Raw genomic sequence first — 17,656 nt, 5'->3', positions numbered from 1 at the left:
AGAACAAGATTCCAGCAGGGCCAAGATTTTACGCACTACATACAAAGGGCCTGATTACAATCTTTGCAGATGGGATACTCTGCCAGAAACATGGCGGACGTTCCGTCGTCCACATTACAAGTTCCAGGGATATAATGGAACTTGTAATATGGTGGATGAGATATCCGTCACCTTTGTGATGGAGTATCCCATCTGCCAATATCGTAATCAGGCCCTCAGTATTGTAAGCAGCCTTGAGCTATTACACAGAATCGCCTCAGCATGACAATTTCTGCATAACATAGAAGACTGTGTGTACCAGGTACTAACATGTGCTAGTTTTGCTTCAGAAGATTGGCTATCTGTAATGTTTTCACTACATTATGAAGGCTGCAGGTAGTATGATCTTTAGCACCTTCAGACATTGGTTATTTTAAGTGAGTTGCCGCTCTTTGGACAAGTTTTGCACAGAGTTTAGACTGTGCTTAGTAGATACTTTTTAATACTCTTTGGTGTATTTCTCATGAGAGTTTCACTGTCTGCAAACAGTGTGGTACAGAGTAAACTCTCACTGTAAAGTAAACACCAACAGTACCCGCTTTTTTACTCGTATCCACTTCATTTCTAAATGTAGGTTGAGTGACTTGCAGGGGTTTGATATAGGTACATCAAATCAATGGGACTTGCAAAGCGCACGACTACTCAAAGAGTGTCCATAGTAGGGCATTAGCTGTGTAACAAGGCTTGAGTATCCAGAGGAACTTGGTTTCCCTAAACAGTTGTATACTGATTGAACACTGTGTGCAGGATAAGATACCCTTTCATCAGTGGTTCATAGTCAACATGAACTCGGCTACCTATGACGTGTATGGTATAGGGTCAATGTGGTAAATAACACAAGCTTGCTTTACCTATAGGGGTTAGAAGTGTGACATTATTCTGAACTATTTTGCACTTACTTTCACAGCTCTAAAGGTATCCCCATTTTAAAGAGCATTGTCTACAAAAGAAGCTTGGATGATGTCATCAGTGATTTAATCAGTGATGTCATTAAATGTCATTTGAGGTGTCATGAGTGATGTCTTAAACTATGTCATAGAACATGTCATGAGTGATGTCATATGTGAGGTCAGATGCAGTGCATGGTGGCGTGCAAGTTATAGTAAGCTGTACTAACTTCGGCGAAGTTCTTTATTTTTTTAGTTTAAAACGTTAATGCTGTCACTGACAAATAACCTATGACATTGCTTTAATCTGTGTTTTTCTCAGTGTCGCAGGTGTTGCAGGGTGCTCTATATAGGAGCTGTTCTCCACCTAAATTTGGGAATTACCCAGTGTTCTCTGCTTCCTATTTTGCATAATATATATATATATATATATATATATATATATATATATATATATATATATATATATATATATATATATATATACATTTATCAGTGTGAGCAAGCCAGAGTTGCCGAAACGTGTTACGGAAAAAGAATAAACGTGAAGAAACTTTAGAAGAGTCGAGTTCCTGAGTCTGGGTCTGATTTCTATTAGGGAATTGGGTTGTTTTAGCATTTAGGGGTGGGAAAGGGTATCAGGTTGGAAGGGTGTTTTATGGTTTAGGTGTGGTTGGAGGTATAGGATGGTAAGAGTGTTTTTAGGGTTTAAGGATGGGTAAAGGTACTGGATGATAAGGGTATTTTTATGGTTTGGGGTGGGTAGGGGCATAGGGTGGTACAAATATTTTTTAGAGTTTAGGGGTGGGTAGGGGCATAGGGTGTTAAGGGTAATTCAAAAAGGAAGGTTTAGGGTGGTACCCCACAATAAAAATATATTTTTTTATTTATAAACAAAAGTGGAGGGGGTGGATGGTCTCCCCGTCCACCCAAAATTATTTATTCGATTTACCTTATTTTTACTTTCCACCGTGGTAGAGGCATGCATGCTATACACATATGCGTGGTAAAGGTATGTGTTGTAAAAAATGTGCTGTTAAATCATGTGTTACAGAACCATACAAATATGGGCTCAAAATCCCTCATTGAGGATCCTAGCAATTCGCATATATAACTGGGGATCCAAGCATTGCACATACACATATGGAATTAAACCATCTCACTGAAGATACTAGCATTGCACATATGAATATGTTTCCAAGCCCCATCACCGAGGATCCTAGCATTGCATATACAAATATGGACCAAACCCCATCACAACGAATAAGGGCCCGAATCCCCCTCCCTGAGGAGCCGCATTACAAGGAATGACACTGGGCCAAGTTCCACTCTCCTCGCCCCCGACTATTGCCAGAGAGAACTTGCGTATTGCCAGTGCAGTGGCCACAGTGAGAGCACCAAGGCGAAGAGGGAAAGAGCTGGCCCAGACACTTACCTTCAAGCACCTCCACCGTGACTGCCCTCAACGTGTGTATGTCTCCCCCAGTGTGTGTCTGGCAGCGATACACACCGGCGTCTTCCCTTCTGAGGTACTTTATGGTGACGGAGACGCGGTGCTCCCGGACAAAGTCAGTGATGGATGTGTTCCCGCTCTTCCTCCGGACAAAGGGCAGGTAGAACCGCCTGGTGCGGACGATCTCCTCACACTGGCCCAGGCCGAGCTCCTTGCACCAAACCTTCTGCTTCCACAGGTCAGTCGTGCTGCGGTAGGGGCAGTCTATGGTCAGGGTGCCGCCCACTAGGCCCGAGACGGCGGAGTCAGGGTCTTCGGCGGCCAGGGCTGGGGAGAGAAGGGAGCAGACACAAGTCATGGGGGTGAGGAGAGCGGATGGATGGGTCAGGCAGCAAGGGGGGATTTGCGCTGCGGGCACTCGGGAATGGGCCAAAGAGCCGGTGTCTCAGTGCCCTCTGTGTGCCGGTTTTTGCCCCCTTTACCAGTCCACAAAGAGCACTGACAGGGAGAGGAAAGCAGCTTCACTGTGAGGCCGGCCGTTCAGCGATGATCAGCTGTGGCCTCTCCTTGACGCCCTGCCAAGCAATCATGCTGATGGTGGGCCGGGGAGGGGTGATTGTGTGCCAGTATCGGCCTCCCAGGGGGCCAGATGTTGCTCAGGCCTATGAGCCATTTTCACCTCTGCCCCCCTGGGGCCCATGCATCCCAGAAACAGTGCTTGCATTCATCCTCGCCCACAGCCCTTCTCATTCAGGGCATAGTGGGCGAGGAAGAATGGGTCTCACTATGGGGGACAGGTGATTTAGGGAACTCGCACCATCTTCACTTTAGCCTCCCCCCCACCCCCATGGATGGCCCAGAAGCTGTGTTTTTGCTTTAGCCCCTCTCCTGCCACGCCAATGTCCTGAGGCACAGAAGGGCTGAGGAGGGCTGAGTAATTTACAAATATCTGGGGCCTCGCTGCTTTCAGGTGCTCCTGCGCTGGAGAGCTGGAGAATCATTTTTTAAGAGAAAGTGGCCTAGCTGTTTTCAGATGCTCCTGCGCTGGAGGGCTGGGGAATAACTTTTTAAGAGAAAGGGGCCTCGCTGTTTTCAGGTGCTCCTGCGCTGGAGCGCTGGGGAATACATTTTGAAGAGAAAGGGGCTTTGCTGTTTTCAGGTGCTCCTGTGCTGGAGGGCTGGGGAATTATTTTTTAAGAGAAAGGGGCCTCGCTGTTTTTCAGATGCTCCTGTGCTGGAGGGCAGGGGAATAATTTTTTAATAGAAAGGGGCCTCGCTGTTTTCAGATGCTCCTGCGCTGGAGGGCTTTGGAATATTTTTTTAATAGAAAGGGGCCTCGCTGTTTTTAGGTGCTCTTGCGATGGAGGGCTGGGGAATAATGTTTTAAGAGAAAGGGGCCTCGCTGTTTCCAGATGCTCCTATGCTGGAGGGCTGGGAATAATTTGGTAAACGAAAGGGGCCTCGCTGTTTTTCAGTTGCTCAGCTTGTAGGACATTGTCACATTGGCCTTGTGTCCTTCACAAGAACAATATCCTCCCACTTACATTCCTTGTGTGTTTCATGAGAGGGCAAACCCGTTAATGTGGGCCATGCCCGCGAATGTGTGGGCCACGCCCCATGAATGTGGGCCACGCCCCCGAATGTGGGCCACGCCCCCGAATGTGGGCCACGCCCCCGAATGTGGGCCACGCCCCGCAAATGTGGGCCACTTTTTTCATCAGTGCCCAGGCCAAATTGTGATTCCAATCCGACCCTGCCAGGCAGGGAAGGAGGGCGGCAGGAGAGAAAGAGCGGATTAAGCAGAGTAGTAAGAGAGAGTAGGAGAAGAAGGAACCACTGGTGTAAGAGGGGTGGACGAAGGAAGGACCGCACAGAATTAAGGGATGAACAGGGAGAAGCTGTATGGTGAAAGAAGAGAGAAATATAAATGGGAAATGGGGAAAGGGGGAAAGGGAAGAAGTATATGGGTCCAGGAGAGGGAGGGAAAAGAGGGTTTGTAGATGGTGAGATGAAGCGAAGTGGAAGGAACAAAAGAAGTGAGAAAGTATTGATTAGGGCCGGGGGTAGAAATGAGAGAAAGGGGAAGGATATGTGATAGACATGAACGAACCCTCCTGAACTAGGGGAGAAGCAAACGATTAACAAAGGCAGAGAGGAGGCTTCTATATACCTATTTCTAGGTCCATGAGGCCAAGACTTAGGTGGGAGGATCCACTGCACAGGGGAGGGCTCGGAGGAAGTAAGGAAGGAAGGAAGTGAGAGGGCTCCAAGTGCGACGAAGAGTGAGTAGCAAACCGAGAAGAGAAGTAAAAGCGGGAGAAAGGGAATACATACATGGCGTGAGTAAATAAGTGTAAGTTGGGGTAAGAAAAGGGACTCCAGGCTCGAGTGCCTGATGTTCTCTTTAATGTTTATCACATGGATTCTCCGCGTGCTCATTCCACGTGAATAAATGTTTCTCAAAGAGCCCCCATGACCAGACGTCTTGTGGCTTTATAGCATCGCAAATGCCACATAATAGTAAATTCTGCCTAGTTTGAAGGTACTCCTCTTACCGATCTAAGAAGGATGAGCAGCACAGCCGGCATGTACCACGCTGCTGTCTTACCAGTTGCTCTGTGATGGAAGGTGTAGGGGGCAGCTCCTGTGTCTTTTTTCCTGTAGGGGACAGTGCTCCCTCACGTTACATAGTTTTGCCACTGAAAGCATTATTCTGCACTACTTTGCGATTCCTCGTGATCTTGTTTCTTCTTGCTACCCATTACTGTACATCAAAGAGGCAGGGGGAGGGGCAGACCTAGTATATGAGATAACGTACCTTATCAGGGTCCTGATGATCAGGTCCCGGCACTGAACTTTCTCACAATTTCCATCTTTCCCGAAGTGTGGGATGTCACCAGCAGCCTGACACAGTGTTCCCCTACTCTTGCACTGAGTAACTCCATGTACCATCTGCGGAAGAACATTCTGAACCCCCACCTTTGATGATCCTCTTCACTCCAGCCCCACCTCCTGCGATCGTTTTGTATCCATCCATGCATCCTGTGATACTCTGGCATCCCTCACTGCCTCGTATGCTCCTCTTAAATCCCTCACAAACTCCCTAAGTCTTTTTGTATCCCTCCCCACCTGCTATTGTCCTCTTCTATTCCTCTTCGCCTCCTGTGGTCCTAGTGTACCCTTCCGCATCTCCATTGTCCTCTTGTACCCTTCCCCATCTCCCATTGTCCTCTTGTACCCTTCCCCATCTCCATTGTCCTCTTGTACCCTTCCCCATCTCCCATCGTCCTCTTGCATCCCTCCTCGCCTCCCATGATCCTCTTTCATCCCTCCTCGCCTCCCATCGTCCTCTTGCATCCCGCCTCGCCTCCCATCGTCCTCTTGGATCCCTCCTCGCCTCCCATGATCCTCTTTCATCCCTCCTCACCTCCCATCGTCCTCTTGCATCCCTCCCCGCCTCCCATGATCCTCTTGCATCCCTCCTCTCCTCCCATGATCCTCTTTCATCCCTCCTCACCTCCCATCGTCCTCTTGCATCCCTCCCCGCCTCCCATGATCCTCTTGCATCCCTCCTCTCCTCCCATCGTCCTCTTGCATCCCTCCTCCTTCATCCCTCCTCACCTCCCATGGTCCTCTTGCATCCTTCCTCACCTCCCCATGGTCCTCTTGCATCCCTCCTCGCCTCCCATGGTCCTCTTGCATCCCGCCTCACCTCCTGTGCTTCTTTTGTACCCCTACTCGCCTCCTGTGGTCCTCTTGTACCCTTCCCCATCTACCATTGTCCTCTTGCATCCCTCCTCACCTCCCATGGCCCTCTTGCATCCCTCCTCGCCTCCCATCGTCCTCTTGCATCCCTCCCCATCTCCCATTGTCCTATTGCATCCCTCCTCGCCTCCTGTGGTCCTCTTGCACCCTTCCCCGTCTCCCATGGTCCTCTTGCATCCCTCCTCACCTCCCATCGTCCTCTTGCATCCCCCCTCGCCTCCCATGGTCCTCTTGTACCCTTCCCCATCTCCCATTGTCCTCTTGCATCCCTCCTCACCTCCCATGGTCCTCTTGCATCCCTCCTCGCCTCCCATCGTCCTCTTGCATCCCTCCCCATCTCCCATTGTCCTCTTGCATCCCTCCTCGCCTCCTGTGGTCCTCTTGTACCCTTCCCCATCTCCCATGGTCCTCTTGCATCCCTCCTCACCTCCCATCGTCCTCTTGCATCCCCCCTCGCCTCCCATGGTCCTCTTGTACCCTTCCCCATCTCCCATTGTCCTCTTGCATCCCTCCTCACCTCCCATGGTCCTCTTGCATCCCTCCCCGCCTCCTGTGGTTCTTTTGTACCCTTACTCGCCTCATGTGGTCCTCTTGTACCCTTCCCCATCTCCCATGGTTATCTTGTATCCCTCCCCGCCTCCCGGGGTTCTTTTTTACCCTTACTCGCCTCATGTGGTCCTCTTGTACCCTTCCCCATCTCCTATCGTCCTCTTGTATCCCTCCCGGGGATACAAGATCTACCTTGAGTCGTGCAGTTTGGACTGAAGCAGCTTACCAGTCAGAGAGATGATGGAAGCGGTGAGCAGGAGCCACACTGGGGCCATCCCTCTCAGGAAGAAAGTGATGGATGCCCGCTGGAGACTGGGTAGGTTTTGGTACGAATAAGACGCAGGTGTCAATGAAAGAAGTCTCTGAAGAACATCAAGGATCTGATTCCTAGGCAAGGAGCAATCGCGGAGAATTACAAATCTGCCGGTTAGGTAAGCAGACGGCTGAGGAAAGTCAACGACCTAATATCTGGGAAAGTACGTAGTTGAGAAGAGCAGAGCACCCAGCATTGAGCAGAGAATGGAGCTGGCAAGGGCTGAAGATCCGACAGTCAAAGGAGGGGTTGTCCTTAAAGAACAGAAAACCAGGATGTAGGAGAGCCAAAGACCTGGCCATCAAAGGTGGTGGCAGAAAACAGCTGGACACCCGGCAGCACGAGAAGCTGTTTGAATAGAAGCGATGGTTGTACTGCAATGGAGCTGGTTCAATAGAGCAGGCGACCAATGACGTGGCAGCAATGGAAGGTGGTGGCAGTGGCGGCCACAATACAACGAAACGCCCGACAGTCAGAAAACGGGTGGAGTAACAGAACCCAAGATCCAGCAATCAGTGAAGGACGCGGCTGAAGGGAGCTGAAGACCTGGTAATCTGGGAAGGACGTGGCTGAGGAGAGCAGAAAACCCCTGGCAGCTCCTTCTGACAAGAGAAAGGGAAAGAGATCCCTGCAGAGAGGAAGCACATGTCCAGGGCTCTGACTTATGCTTGCTGCTGAGGATTGAGCAATTCAGAGTCGAATATGTGACTGGAAGGAAACTGACATCATCTGCTGCACTAAACAAAACGGCTGCACACTAAGCCCCAAACCTGCACTCTAAGCACAAAACCTGCACATTAGTCACACAGCATCACCATCAACCTGGGCATCTGCCAGCACTTTGCACATCTCCATGCATCTGGGCATCAGCCTTAACCCTGGACCCTGGCCCGCACCTTGACACCTGCCTGCACCCTGGGCCTTGGCGCGCACCTTTGCACCAGCCTGCACCCTGGGCCCTGACCCGCACCTTTTCACCAGCCTGCACCCTGGGCATTGGCCCGCACCTTTGCACCAGCCTGCACCCTGGGCCTTGGCCCGCACCTTTGCACCAGCCTGCACCCTGGGCATTGGCCCGCACCTTTGCACCAGCCTGCACCCTGGGCCTTGGCCCGCACCTTTGCACTAGCCTGCACCCTGGGCATTGGCCCGCAGCTTTGCACCAGCCTACACCCTGGGCATTGGCCCGCACCTTTGCACCAGCCTGCACCCTGGGCCTTGGCCCACACCTTTGCACCAGCCTGCACCCTGTGCCTTGGCGCACACCTTTGCACCAGCCTGCACCTTGGGCTTTGGCCAGCACCTTTTCACCAGCCTGCACCCTGGGCATTGGCCCGCACCTTTGCACCAGCCTGTACCCTGGGCATTGGCCTGCACCTTTGCACCAGCCTGCACCCTGGGTATTGGCCCGCACCTTTGCACCAGCCTGTACCCTGGGCATTGGCCCGCACCTTTGCACCAGCCTCCACCCTGGGCCTTGGCCCCGCACCTTTGCACCAGCCTGCACCTTGGGCTTTGGCCAGCACCTTTTCACCAGCCTGCACCCTGGGCATTGGCCCGCACCTTTGCACCAGCCTGTACCCTGGGCATTGGCCTGCACCTTTGCACCAGCCTGCACCCTGGGTATTGGCCCGCACCTTTGCACCAGCCTGTACCCTGGGCATTGGCCCGCACCTTTGCACCAGCCTCCACCCTGGGCCTTGGCCCCGCACCTTTGCACCAGCCTGCACCCTGGGCATTGGCCCGCACCTTTGCACCAGCCTGCACCCTGGGCCTTGACCCGCACCTTTGCACCAGCCTGCACCCTGGGCATTGGCCCGCACCTTTGCACCAGCCTGCACCCTGGGCATTGGCCCGCACCTTTGAACCAGCCTGCACCCTGGGCCTTGGCCTGCACCGTGGCACCTCATCCGAGAATAAGGTATAACATGCAGTAGCAGTGATAACAAAGGGTATGCCATGGTATGCACATTCCAAGAAGTGAGCTCTCACAGAATACATCATACCATGTGGTTTTACTGACAACATGCACATTCCAATTGTAAGATCGCATTGGCCCGCACCTTTGCACCAGCCTGCACCCTGGGCATTGGCCCGCACCTTTGCAACAGCCTGCACCCTGGGCTTGGCCCGCACCTTTGCACCAGCCTGCACCCTGGGCATTGGCCCGCACCTTTGCACCAGCCTGCACCCTGGGCCTTGGCCCGCACCTTTGCACTAGCCTGCACCCTGGCCATTGGCCCGCACCTTTGCACCAGCCTGCTCCCTGGGCATTGGCCCGCACCTTTGAACCAGCCTGCTCCCTGGGCATTGGCCCGCACCTTTGAACCAGCCTGCACCCTGGGCCTTGGCCTGCACCTTGGCACCTCATCCGAGAATAAGGTATAACATGCAGTAGCAGTGATAACAAAGGGTATAGTATGCACATTCCAAGAAGTGAGCTCTCACAGAATACATCATAACATGTGGTTTTACTGACAAAATGCACATTCCAATTGTAAGATCGCATACACACAACTGCATCTCCAACAAGTGTGTTAATCATCGGACCAGTTATCAGAATACCCTTTATTTACAGTGTTTTGGGCTGGCACAGCCTTAAGAGCTGTGACTTTCATTTAGTGCAGAAAACTGAACACCCTCCTAACTTTCACTGCTAGAGCATTGTGCCCTGAGCTCTAAACCCAAGGCCTGACAAGAGCTCGAAGATCTGACCCTGTGCACTTGTGTAGGATCGAATCATCATCCCAGGCAGCAGCACACACAGAACAAGAGTGAGTGACAGGAAGGGGTCCTCGGCACCCTTGCCAAATATAAATCAGATTAACACAACAGATTCACTGCCTGCACATCTCTCGGACTCAGGCAGCAGGAGAGACTAGCAATGCCAGGCCATGACCGACTAACACAATATTTAGGGGGTGTCCCACCCCATACACCGCCCCTGAAGCCACGCCCACGCAAGGATTGTTACAATGGTCAGGCAGGTGCATTCATATGCGCCCAGAAACAGTTTACTTTTTACCAGTGCCACACCAATGAAAACACTTAGGGGCTTATTTACATGCTCCTTGCGCCGCCGGTACGTCACCTTTTCCATATTAAATGTGGCAAACCGATGGCGCAAGGGGCTTGTAAATAAGCCCCATAATTGTTACATTTTTTGCGCAAATATACCTTTATGACCCAATATATGCTTTATGTTTGCCAGGAATTCACAAAGGGATTACTGGCAGGTGTGAACCCATTTAGGAGTGTAGAGATCTCTGCCTTGAAAGTGTGGAGATGTCCCCAAACAGGTACATTCCCAAGTCACAATCCGACACTTCCCCACCCTAGAAATAGTCATAGATTTACGCAAGTCATATGTAAGATGGCGGCCATAGTAACGTTTAGGTCAATGTGAATTTCAGATTGACTAAATTGATTATTCACCCTAGAGCAATAGTTTGGGAATGCCTCGCTGTTGATTCAATGTCACTAGCAATGAAAGAATTGTCGGTCTCATATGTGAAGTGACCATGCGACCGAATATACTGACTGACTGTATTCTTTTTTACATGGCCGCAGTGCTGGAAAGTATTGACAAATATTTGTGACTATTAGACAATTGGACTCTGATAGCTAATTATTCTTTGCTTTGTAATGAGTGGTTTTTGAAATATAGGTGATCTGTATTTTCTTTTTAGGATATACCTGATTGATCCTTGTGAACTAACACTATGCATAGGTGTGGACATACACAGTGTACAAGTAAGTTGGCTCAAGTTGAACAATAAATTAAAACCATATTAGGAGTACAATCATGCTGGCTTGGAGACAGTGTCTCTGACATATGGCGTTTTACTTTTTTCAGGATACAAGTTTTAATAACGAGCTTTAAGAGCTGATAGTTCTACCTGTATATGAGAACAGGCATATGCTTTAAGTAAGTTCTTTTGATTTATACTATTTTAGGGTTATGGAAGCAGATAACTGAGAATGTACCTAAGTATGAAACCAGATTATGGCCATGGCTACGCCACTAATAAATTATGAGGGTTTAATGCCATGACAACAAAGATACATTAGATGATTTAATTTGAGTGCTAATAAAAGATCACATTTTTGTCCATTGGGAAACAATCGGAATATGTTTCAACGTCATACTAGCATTGTTGCCCATTTGGAATAACTAGAATATGTTTTTATGTTATATCGGTATTATTGCCTGATAGTGTTGGCAAAATATGTATATATGTACTTTTCATGTTATCTGTCTTGCCCATTTGGAATAACTAGAATATGTTTTAATGTTATACCAGTATTATTGACTGATAGTGTTGGCAAATATATATGTAATGTGGGATATTTGTAAAGCGCACTGTTACTCTAACCAAGTGTCCTGGCGCTGCAGACCGCTGGGGAACCCGTCCTGGTATTCCCTGTGAGATGGTCCCTTATTGGGTATCTCCAGGGTGAAACCAGGCATCCCTGGTGTCTGTGGGGGGCCGTTGTAGAGATGAGGCAAGCTTAATGCCCAGAGTTACCGAGTGTGTTCCCAGGTTAGAGTAGGCACTGAGGCGAGAATTATCGGTTCAGTTGACCCCTGGTCCACGACCCTGCCGCGTCGGGAATTGAACCCTGGTCCCGGGACGTTCTCTGCTTACAGGTCTGCCGCCTCTAACCAGTGAGCCACACCTCACACCACACCATATATATATGTACTTTCATGTTATCTCTTTTATAGATTAATTGATATGACAGACAGGCAACAATTACGTGAATGAAGGGATTTCTCTATAAACTCTCAAGGTATGTGAAGATGCAACAGTCTTGGGCATTTTTCTTGCTCATGCTCAATGCAAACATTCTTTGAAAAAAGAAAAAAACAAGGCTTTTGATGCATGTAAGGTTAATAAGGAAAGACAATATGTCATATATATTCCAGTTTAGATATATCTGTTGTCCATTTTGTCTATATCCCCGAAAGGATATTCTAGGAAGATAAAATGTTTTATGTTTATGATGTTTCCTCCCTGTCTTAGCTGTATAGGGGACCTAAAAAGTGGTCTCTGTGTATATTCAAATTTAAGTATGCTATAAAAATTAAATACTCTATCCACGATTGATTTATACAATACATAAATGTTTTCCCCGTTCAATGACAAGTGAAGAAATTATCTCGTTTTGTGTATGTGATTTAATTGACTTGGTTCTTATATATTTTTAAATCTTTGTATTCAATGTTGTAAATAGTGTCTATTTTATGTATTTTTGTAGCTCTAAAGAAGTCCGTTTGTGGACGAAACGCTTTGATACAACCTGTATATGAGAACAGACATATGCTTAATATAATGCTTAAATTAATTGATATGACAGACCGGCAACAATTACGTGAATGAAGTGATTTCTTTATAACCTCTCAAGCCCTGAAGAAGCCCGTTTATGGATGAAACGCGTTGGCAGTTTCAGATTTTTAACGAATATGAATAAAGAGTGAACTCCAAACAATGCGAGATCGGTTTGATTTTTTCCTGGGAAAACACCTGCATATTACTAATTGATTTCAATATGTATATGGATCAATACTGATATGTACATGTATTTAACATAAGACAGAGTGCAGGGCAGTTTTGGCTATATTGTACTAGAGTAGCTAGGAACGTTTTCCGTGTTTCTCTAATTTTGGACCTAGGGGATTGTGTCTCAAGCCCTTTGCACCTTGTTTCCATTTTGATAACTACTCTCAGGGACGTTAAAGACTGGTGCAGGAATCTATGCTTCGATCCCCAATTTCTTTGTGACATTGATTTACTCAAGCACTGATCTGTAGTAACTTTCCTCCGAGGAAGGAAAGGGATACATTGAATAACATGTAGAAGACAAAATAGAACACTTGTCTGTGTGGTGTGCAAATTCCAGAGGCGCAGGCTGAGTTAATAGCACGAGTATATGAGCCATTAATAATTAGAGAAGTGAAGGCCGATTGCTAAATACAGTCAACAAAGTTGAACACGCAAGTGTTGGTAACTGAACATGCGCAGAAATATAAAGGAATGGACAATACAAAACGTGTTGGATACTTATCATATTGCCCAATTGACTTGCTTTATTGAGTTCAAGTGATTTAATGTGGTTCCTATATTATACATTGATGCAGATTTTGCAGTGAGTTTTCTCTTTTCATTTTGGAATCCCGAATTCGGAAAGGAAATGTGTCTTATTTATACTCTTTTGTAAAATAAGTGACTTAATTCTGAGGTCAAATAAATATGTCTGATGAGGAAAGACTTGATTTACTTTGAAAAAGAAAGTACATACACAAAAAAACAAGTGTGTTGTGCATAGCAAACCGGTCAAAGCAGTGACTAGAGATAACTACCACAGGGGCATGTGCTTTTTAACCCGCATCACTAATGCAAACATTAGATGGCATACTAGCACAGCAACTTCCTCCCCAAAGCATTGCACTTTCATGCCTCTTGTACTGTTATTCATCCGATTCAGAGCTTGGAATTACAAACACCACAACCGAGTCCCATATGTGAAGTTCTACAGAGCTTGGCATGAATGGTCTGCTGATACTGGATCGATAAAGCGAAAAAATGCCTAAAAATGACGAGGGCCTAGCAGCTACTGAGATCATTTTCGTTACTTTTGAAGTTATTCCAGTGTCTGTGCAATATGGAGGGAAGGAGCACGGAAACTATGAACAACCTACCTCTTGTAAACTATGAACTCCCACCCACTGCTCTGTGCTCTGTTCCTTCCCACCCACTGCTCTGTGCTCTGTTCCTTCTCACCCACTGCTCCGTGCTCTGTTCCTTCTCACCTACTGCTCTGTGCTCTGTTCCTCCCACCCACTGCTCTGTGCTCTGTTCCTTCTCACCTACTGCTCTGTGCTCTGTTCCTTCCCACTAAGATTTGTGCAGGGGTGAGCGAGCCACTGAAAGCTGGAGGCAGTCTTGAGTCAGATGCCTGGCTCTGGCTCAGCAAGAAGGCCTCTTGGACCCTTGAGCCCAAAACGAGCCGAGCTTTCAGGGAGGTGGTGTGGCATAGTGGGCACAGCTGCGGCTCGTGCAAAATAGGGATCCAAGGGCCATATGTATGAAGCTATTTTCGATTCGCAAAGGCCGAAATTCGCCGAATTTCGGCCTTTGCGAATCGGAAACGGCCATTTTTGCACATTTGCAATGTATGAAAAAGTAGCAAAATAAGGAATTGCAAAATTTTGCGATTCCTTATTTTGTCATAGCATTTAAGGAATCGCAATTTTGCGATTCCTTAATTGCTATGTAAGAAGCTTTTTTCTCTTGCGAATTTGGTTTAAGGAATCGCAATTTACCACCAACTGAAAGTTGGTGGTAAATTGTGATTCCTTTTCAATAAGCACATATTGGCATTTTTCATTGTGGCATGTGATGCACATGCATGCCCTTAGGGCATGTATGTGCGTCATATGCGCACACATGTCATTTTCAGTGGTGCAGCAGGGTGTTCTTGAGACACCCCCTGCACCCTTGAAAATTCGCACAATTTGCGATTAGCAAATTGCGAGTAGCAAATTTCCCTGTTCATTCCTTTTTTTTATTAAATTTGTACTTTATTACACCTTCAAATTGTGCACACAGCCTTCATCGCCTACAACCCGGAGGCCGGCGGCAACAGTAGTCACACCCAGGTCCTTAAGTAGAGGTCACACACATAACCACAACGCCAACCACCCGAAGGCCTGTTGGCGCAACAGTAGGAGAGGAAGAAATGTGAGACAATATCGAGTTATTAAAGCAATTGATGACTGACCACAATATAACAAAACAAAATCCGACCAGCAGCGTTGGTGATGTCACTCCATATCGCAGTTCTGTGTGCACAGGTAATACAGTCTGTATATACATAATAAGCCAACCACCTGAAGACCGGAGGATAAAGTCCCCCTGGTAGGGGGAGATGAGAAGGTGTAGTGAACCACTAAAAACCCACCCAAGAACAAGACCCCCACCCTGCAAACTAGCCAGACTACCTATACCCTTGACCACTCGCCCACCCCCACCCATTACCACGTCTACGGTCGAACTCAGGACCCATAGCTACTGACTCAAGGACCCAATGGAACGGAGCAAAGTACTAGAGGGACTATGCGACCCACCACCCAGAACAGCCGTCATAAGTATCCACCCAGCACACTGCACAGACAAGACGTAGGCGGGATCCCCCACCCACTTTCGGGAAGGGAACATTCAACCATCATTCTCATCAGAGTCAACCATCGACACCCCACCTTCTTGCAGATCATCCAACACCTCCCCCTCAGAATCCGACTCACTGTCCCCTTGCATGCTCTGGAATTCCTTAAATAACCCCCAGAAGTTCTTGGGGCGACTTTTCGGGGGAAGCAGTTCACTGTACACCTCCGACTGCGTACAACAGTAAAGCAAGTCGGCCTCCCAGCGCTTCTTAGTAGGAACTGGCCCCCTCATCCAGCACAACGCAACCAAACGCTTGGCCGCCAGCACGCTGCGTCAGCAAGCCACCTCAATGCCACCGGCAGCGGTTTAGAGAAACCCAGCAATGCCAGCGCCGGGCACGGTAAAACCTCTGCGCCCAGGAAAGAGCTAAGTTCCGCGAAGACCTCTCCCCAAAACTTATGGATGCTAGGACAAGTCCAGGCCATATGGAGAAAATCAGCCACAGGGAAATGGCAGCGCTCACACTCCGCTGAATCCCGCAGCCCATACCTATGCAGCCTATCCGGCGTGTAATATACCCGCTGCAGGTACTTAAAGTAAATTAGGCGGTGCCTACTGTTAAGTGAAATTTTCCTAGTGTTAGCGCAGCAATAACGCCACATCTCGTCTGTGATCGGGGATTGAAGGTCAGCCTGCCAGGCCAATCGGGCCCTGGAGGGGGGGCACCGCCGATGCCCATCACCAAGTTTCTTAAGAGCAGTGATCAACTTACGGGAAGAGGGGGTCTTAATCACATACGTGAGCTCAGGCACTTCCTGCGGTTCCGCCAGCTCCGGGCCCAGTGAAACCAGTGCCGCTCTACGAACCTTGTGGTACTGGAAGCTATGTAATAGCGTGGCCCCAGGGCAGGACTGGAGGGCCTGCTGCGACGTCTTCATAGTGCCATTTAGGAAGAGATCTCCCATCTTGTCGATGCCCAACTCCCGCAACGCTTTCAGGACGCCTTTCTCCGTCAGCGGGGCTAACAATGCTGCCCACTCAACTCGCAGTAAGGGTGAGTACAACAGTGCACTCTCGCGAGAGCGAACCATTGCATGCCAAGCGTGGTTTGTGGCAGCAATAGAATCCAAGTTACCGACCCTCCGATCGGCTGGATAGCAGATCGTGGCCGGGAGAGGGATGGGGTCCGCAAAGAGGTGTTCCAATTTCACATGCGGGATGCCAGGATCCCCGTGAATCCATGTATGAAGATGTGCCCCCTGTGCTATCCTGTAGTACCGTTCCAGGTCCGGAGCCCCCAGACCCCCTTGCTCATAAGGAAGAAGGAGCGTTTGCCATTGAACCCTTGGCTGTTTACCCCCCCATGCGAGTCGGATTAGCGTTTGGGTAAGCTGCCGAAAAAAGGCTTTAGAGAGGACCACAGGTATATTTGTGAAGAGAAAGAGGAATCTGGGGAGCACCACCATTTTCATGAACGCTATCCTACCCATAAGGGACAACGGGAGCCTGCACCACACCTCCACATCATCCACCAGTTTGGAATAGGCAACCCCGTAATTTTCCCGTATCAGGACCTCAGGGTCAGTGTGAACGCGGATCCCTAATAACGTATGGAGTCCGTGGTCCATTGCAACGGGTACTCCGAGTCGAATGGGAGCGTTACCGGAGTCAAAGGCAGCGCCACCGATTTATTCCAATTGACTCGAAGGCCCGACAAGGCCCCGATCCTCACTACTTCACGCAATACCGCCGAGAGATTCACTTCCGGGTCACGGACATACAGCAGAGTGTCATCCGCGTAAGTCGAGATACCAATCTGGTACGATGGAAAGTTGATTCCCTCGAACCTGTGATATTCTCTTATAGCGCAGGCCAGGGGTTCCGCCACCATGGCGTACAGCAGCGGGGAGAGGGGACAGCCCTGCCGAGTGCCCCTATTGATCTCGATCGGGGCAGTGACCAAATTCCCTATCTTTAGACGCGCAGTGGGTTTGTAGTACAGTGCCCCCACCATCTGCAGAAATGTTTCTCCGAGCCCATACTTACGGAGGACTCTGAGCATGAACGACCACTCGACAGAGTCAAAGGCCTTCTCCATGTCCAGGAAAATGGCCACAGCCTTATTTTCCTGCCGGACATGCTAAATAGTGCCCAACACCGTGCGGATGTTATAAGTCAGGTTACGCGTCGGGACAAACCCGGATTGCTCCGGGGCGACCAAGTCCGGAACCAGAAGAGCCAAGCGTGTCGCCAGCACCTTCGCATATAGTTTCGCGTCCACGTTGATCAACGATAGCGGCCTGTAAGAGCCACATTCGTTGGGGGGTTTGCCCGGCTTCGGGATGGTTATGAGCAGCGCCTCCCTCATAGATTTCGTCATGCTGCCTTGCTGACAAATATCGTCAAAAAGGAGCATCAGGTACGGGACCAGTTTATCCTGAAAGGCCTTGTAAAAAGCTACCGTGAGGCCATCCGACCC

At 49.0% G+C, this 17,656-nt stretch overlaps 1 protein-coding gene across 2 annotated transcripts in view; it reads right to left on the bottom strand.

Moving 5' to 3' along the window:
- LOC147712880 (triggering receptor expressed on myeloid cells 2-like) overlaps positions 1-17,656 on the bottom strand; it is a 696,111-nt gene that overhangs the window by 49,191 nt on the left and 629,264 nt on the right. The window contains exons 1-2 of one of the 2 annotated variants that reach the window (XM_086923543.1): positions 6,920-7,665; positions 2,362-2,706 (exon numbers count right to left, since the gene is read on the bottom strand). The exons of the other annotated variant lie outside the window; for it this stretch is intronic. Coding sequence (XP_086779669.1) covers positions 2,362-2,706; positions 6,920-6,968 — 394 coding nt within the window. The 5' untranslated portion in view covers positions 6,969-7,665. Of the gene's footprint in view, positions 1-2,361; positions 2,707-6,919; positions 7,666-17,656 lie in introns of those variants that run through there. 2 annotated transcript variants of the gene reach the window in all.

This window comes from Lissotriton vulgaris, chromosome 5 (assembly GCF_964263255.1).
Source record: "Lissotriton vulgaris chromosome 5, aLisVul1.2, whole genome shotgun sequence".
NCBI lineage: Eukaryota > Metazoa > Chordata > Amphibia > Caudata > Salamandridae > Lissotriton > Lissotriton vulgaris.
Note: the sequence above shows the minus strand (reverse complement) of the source record. Positions and strands in the feature narration are given on the sequence as shown.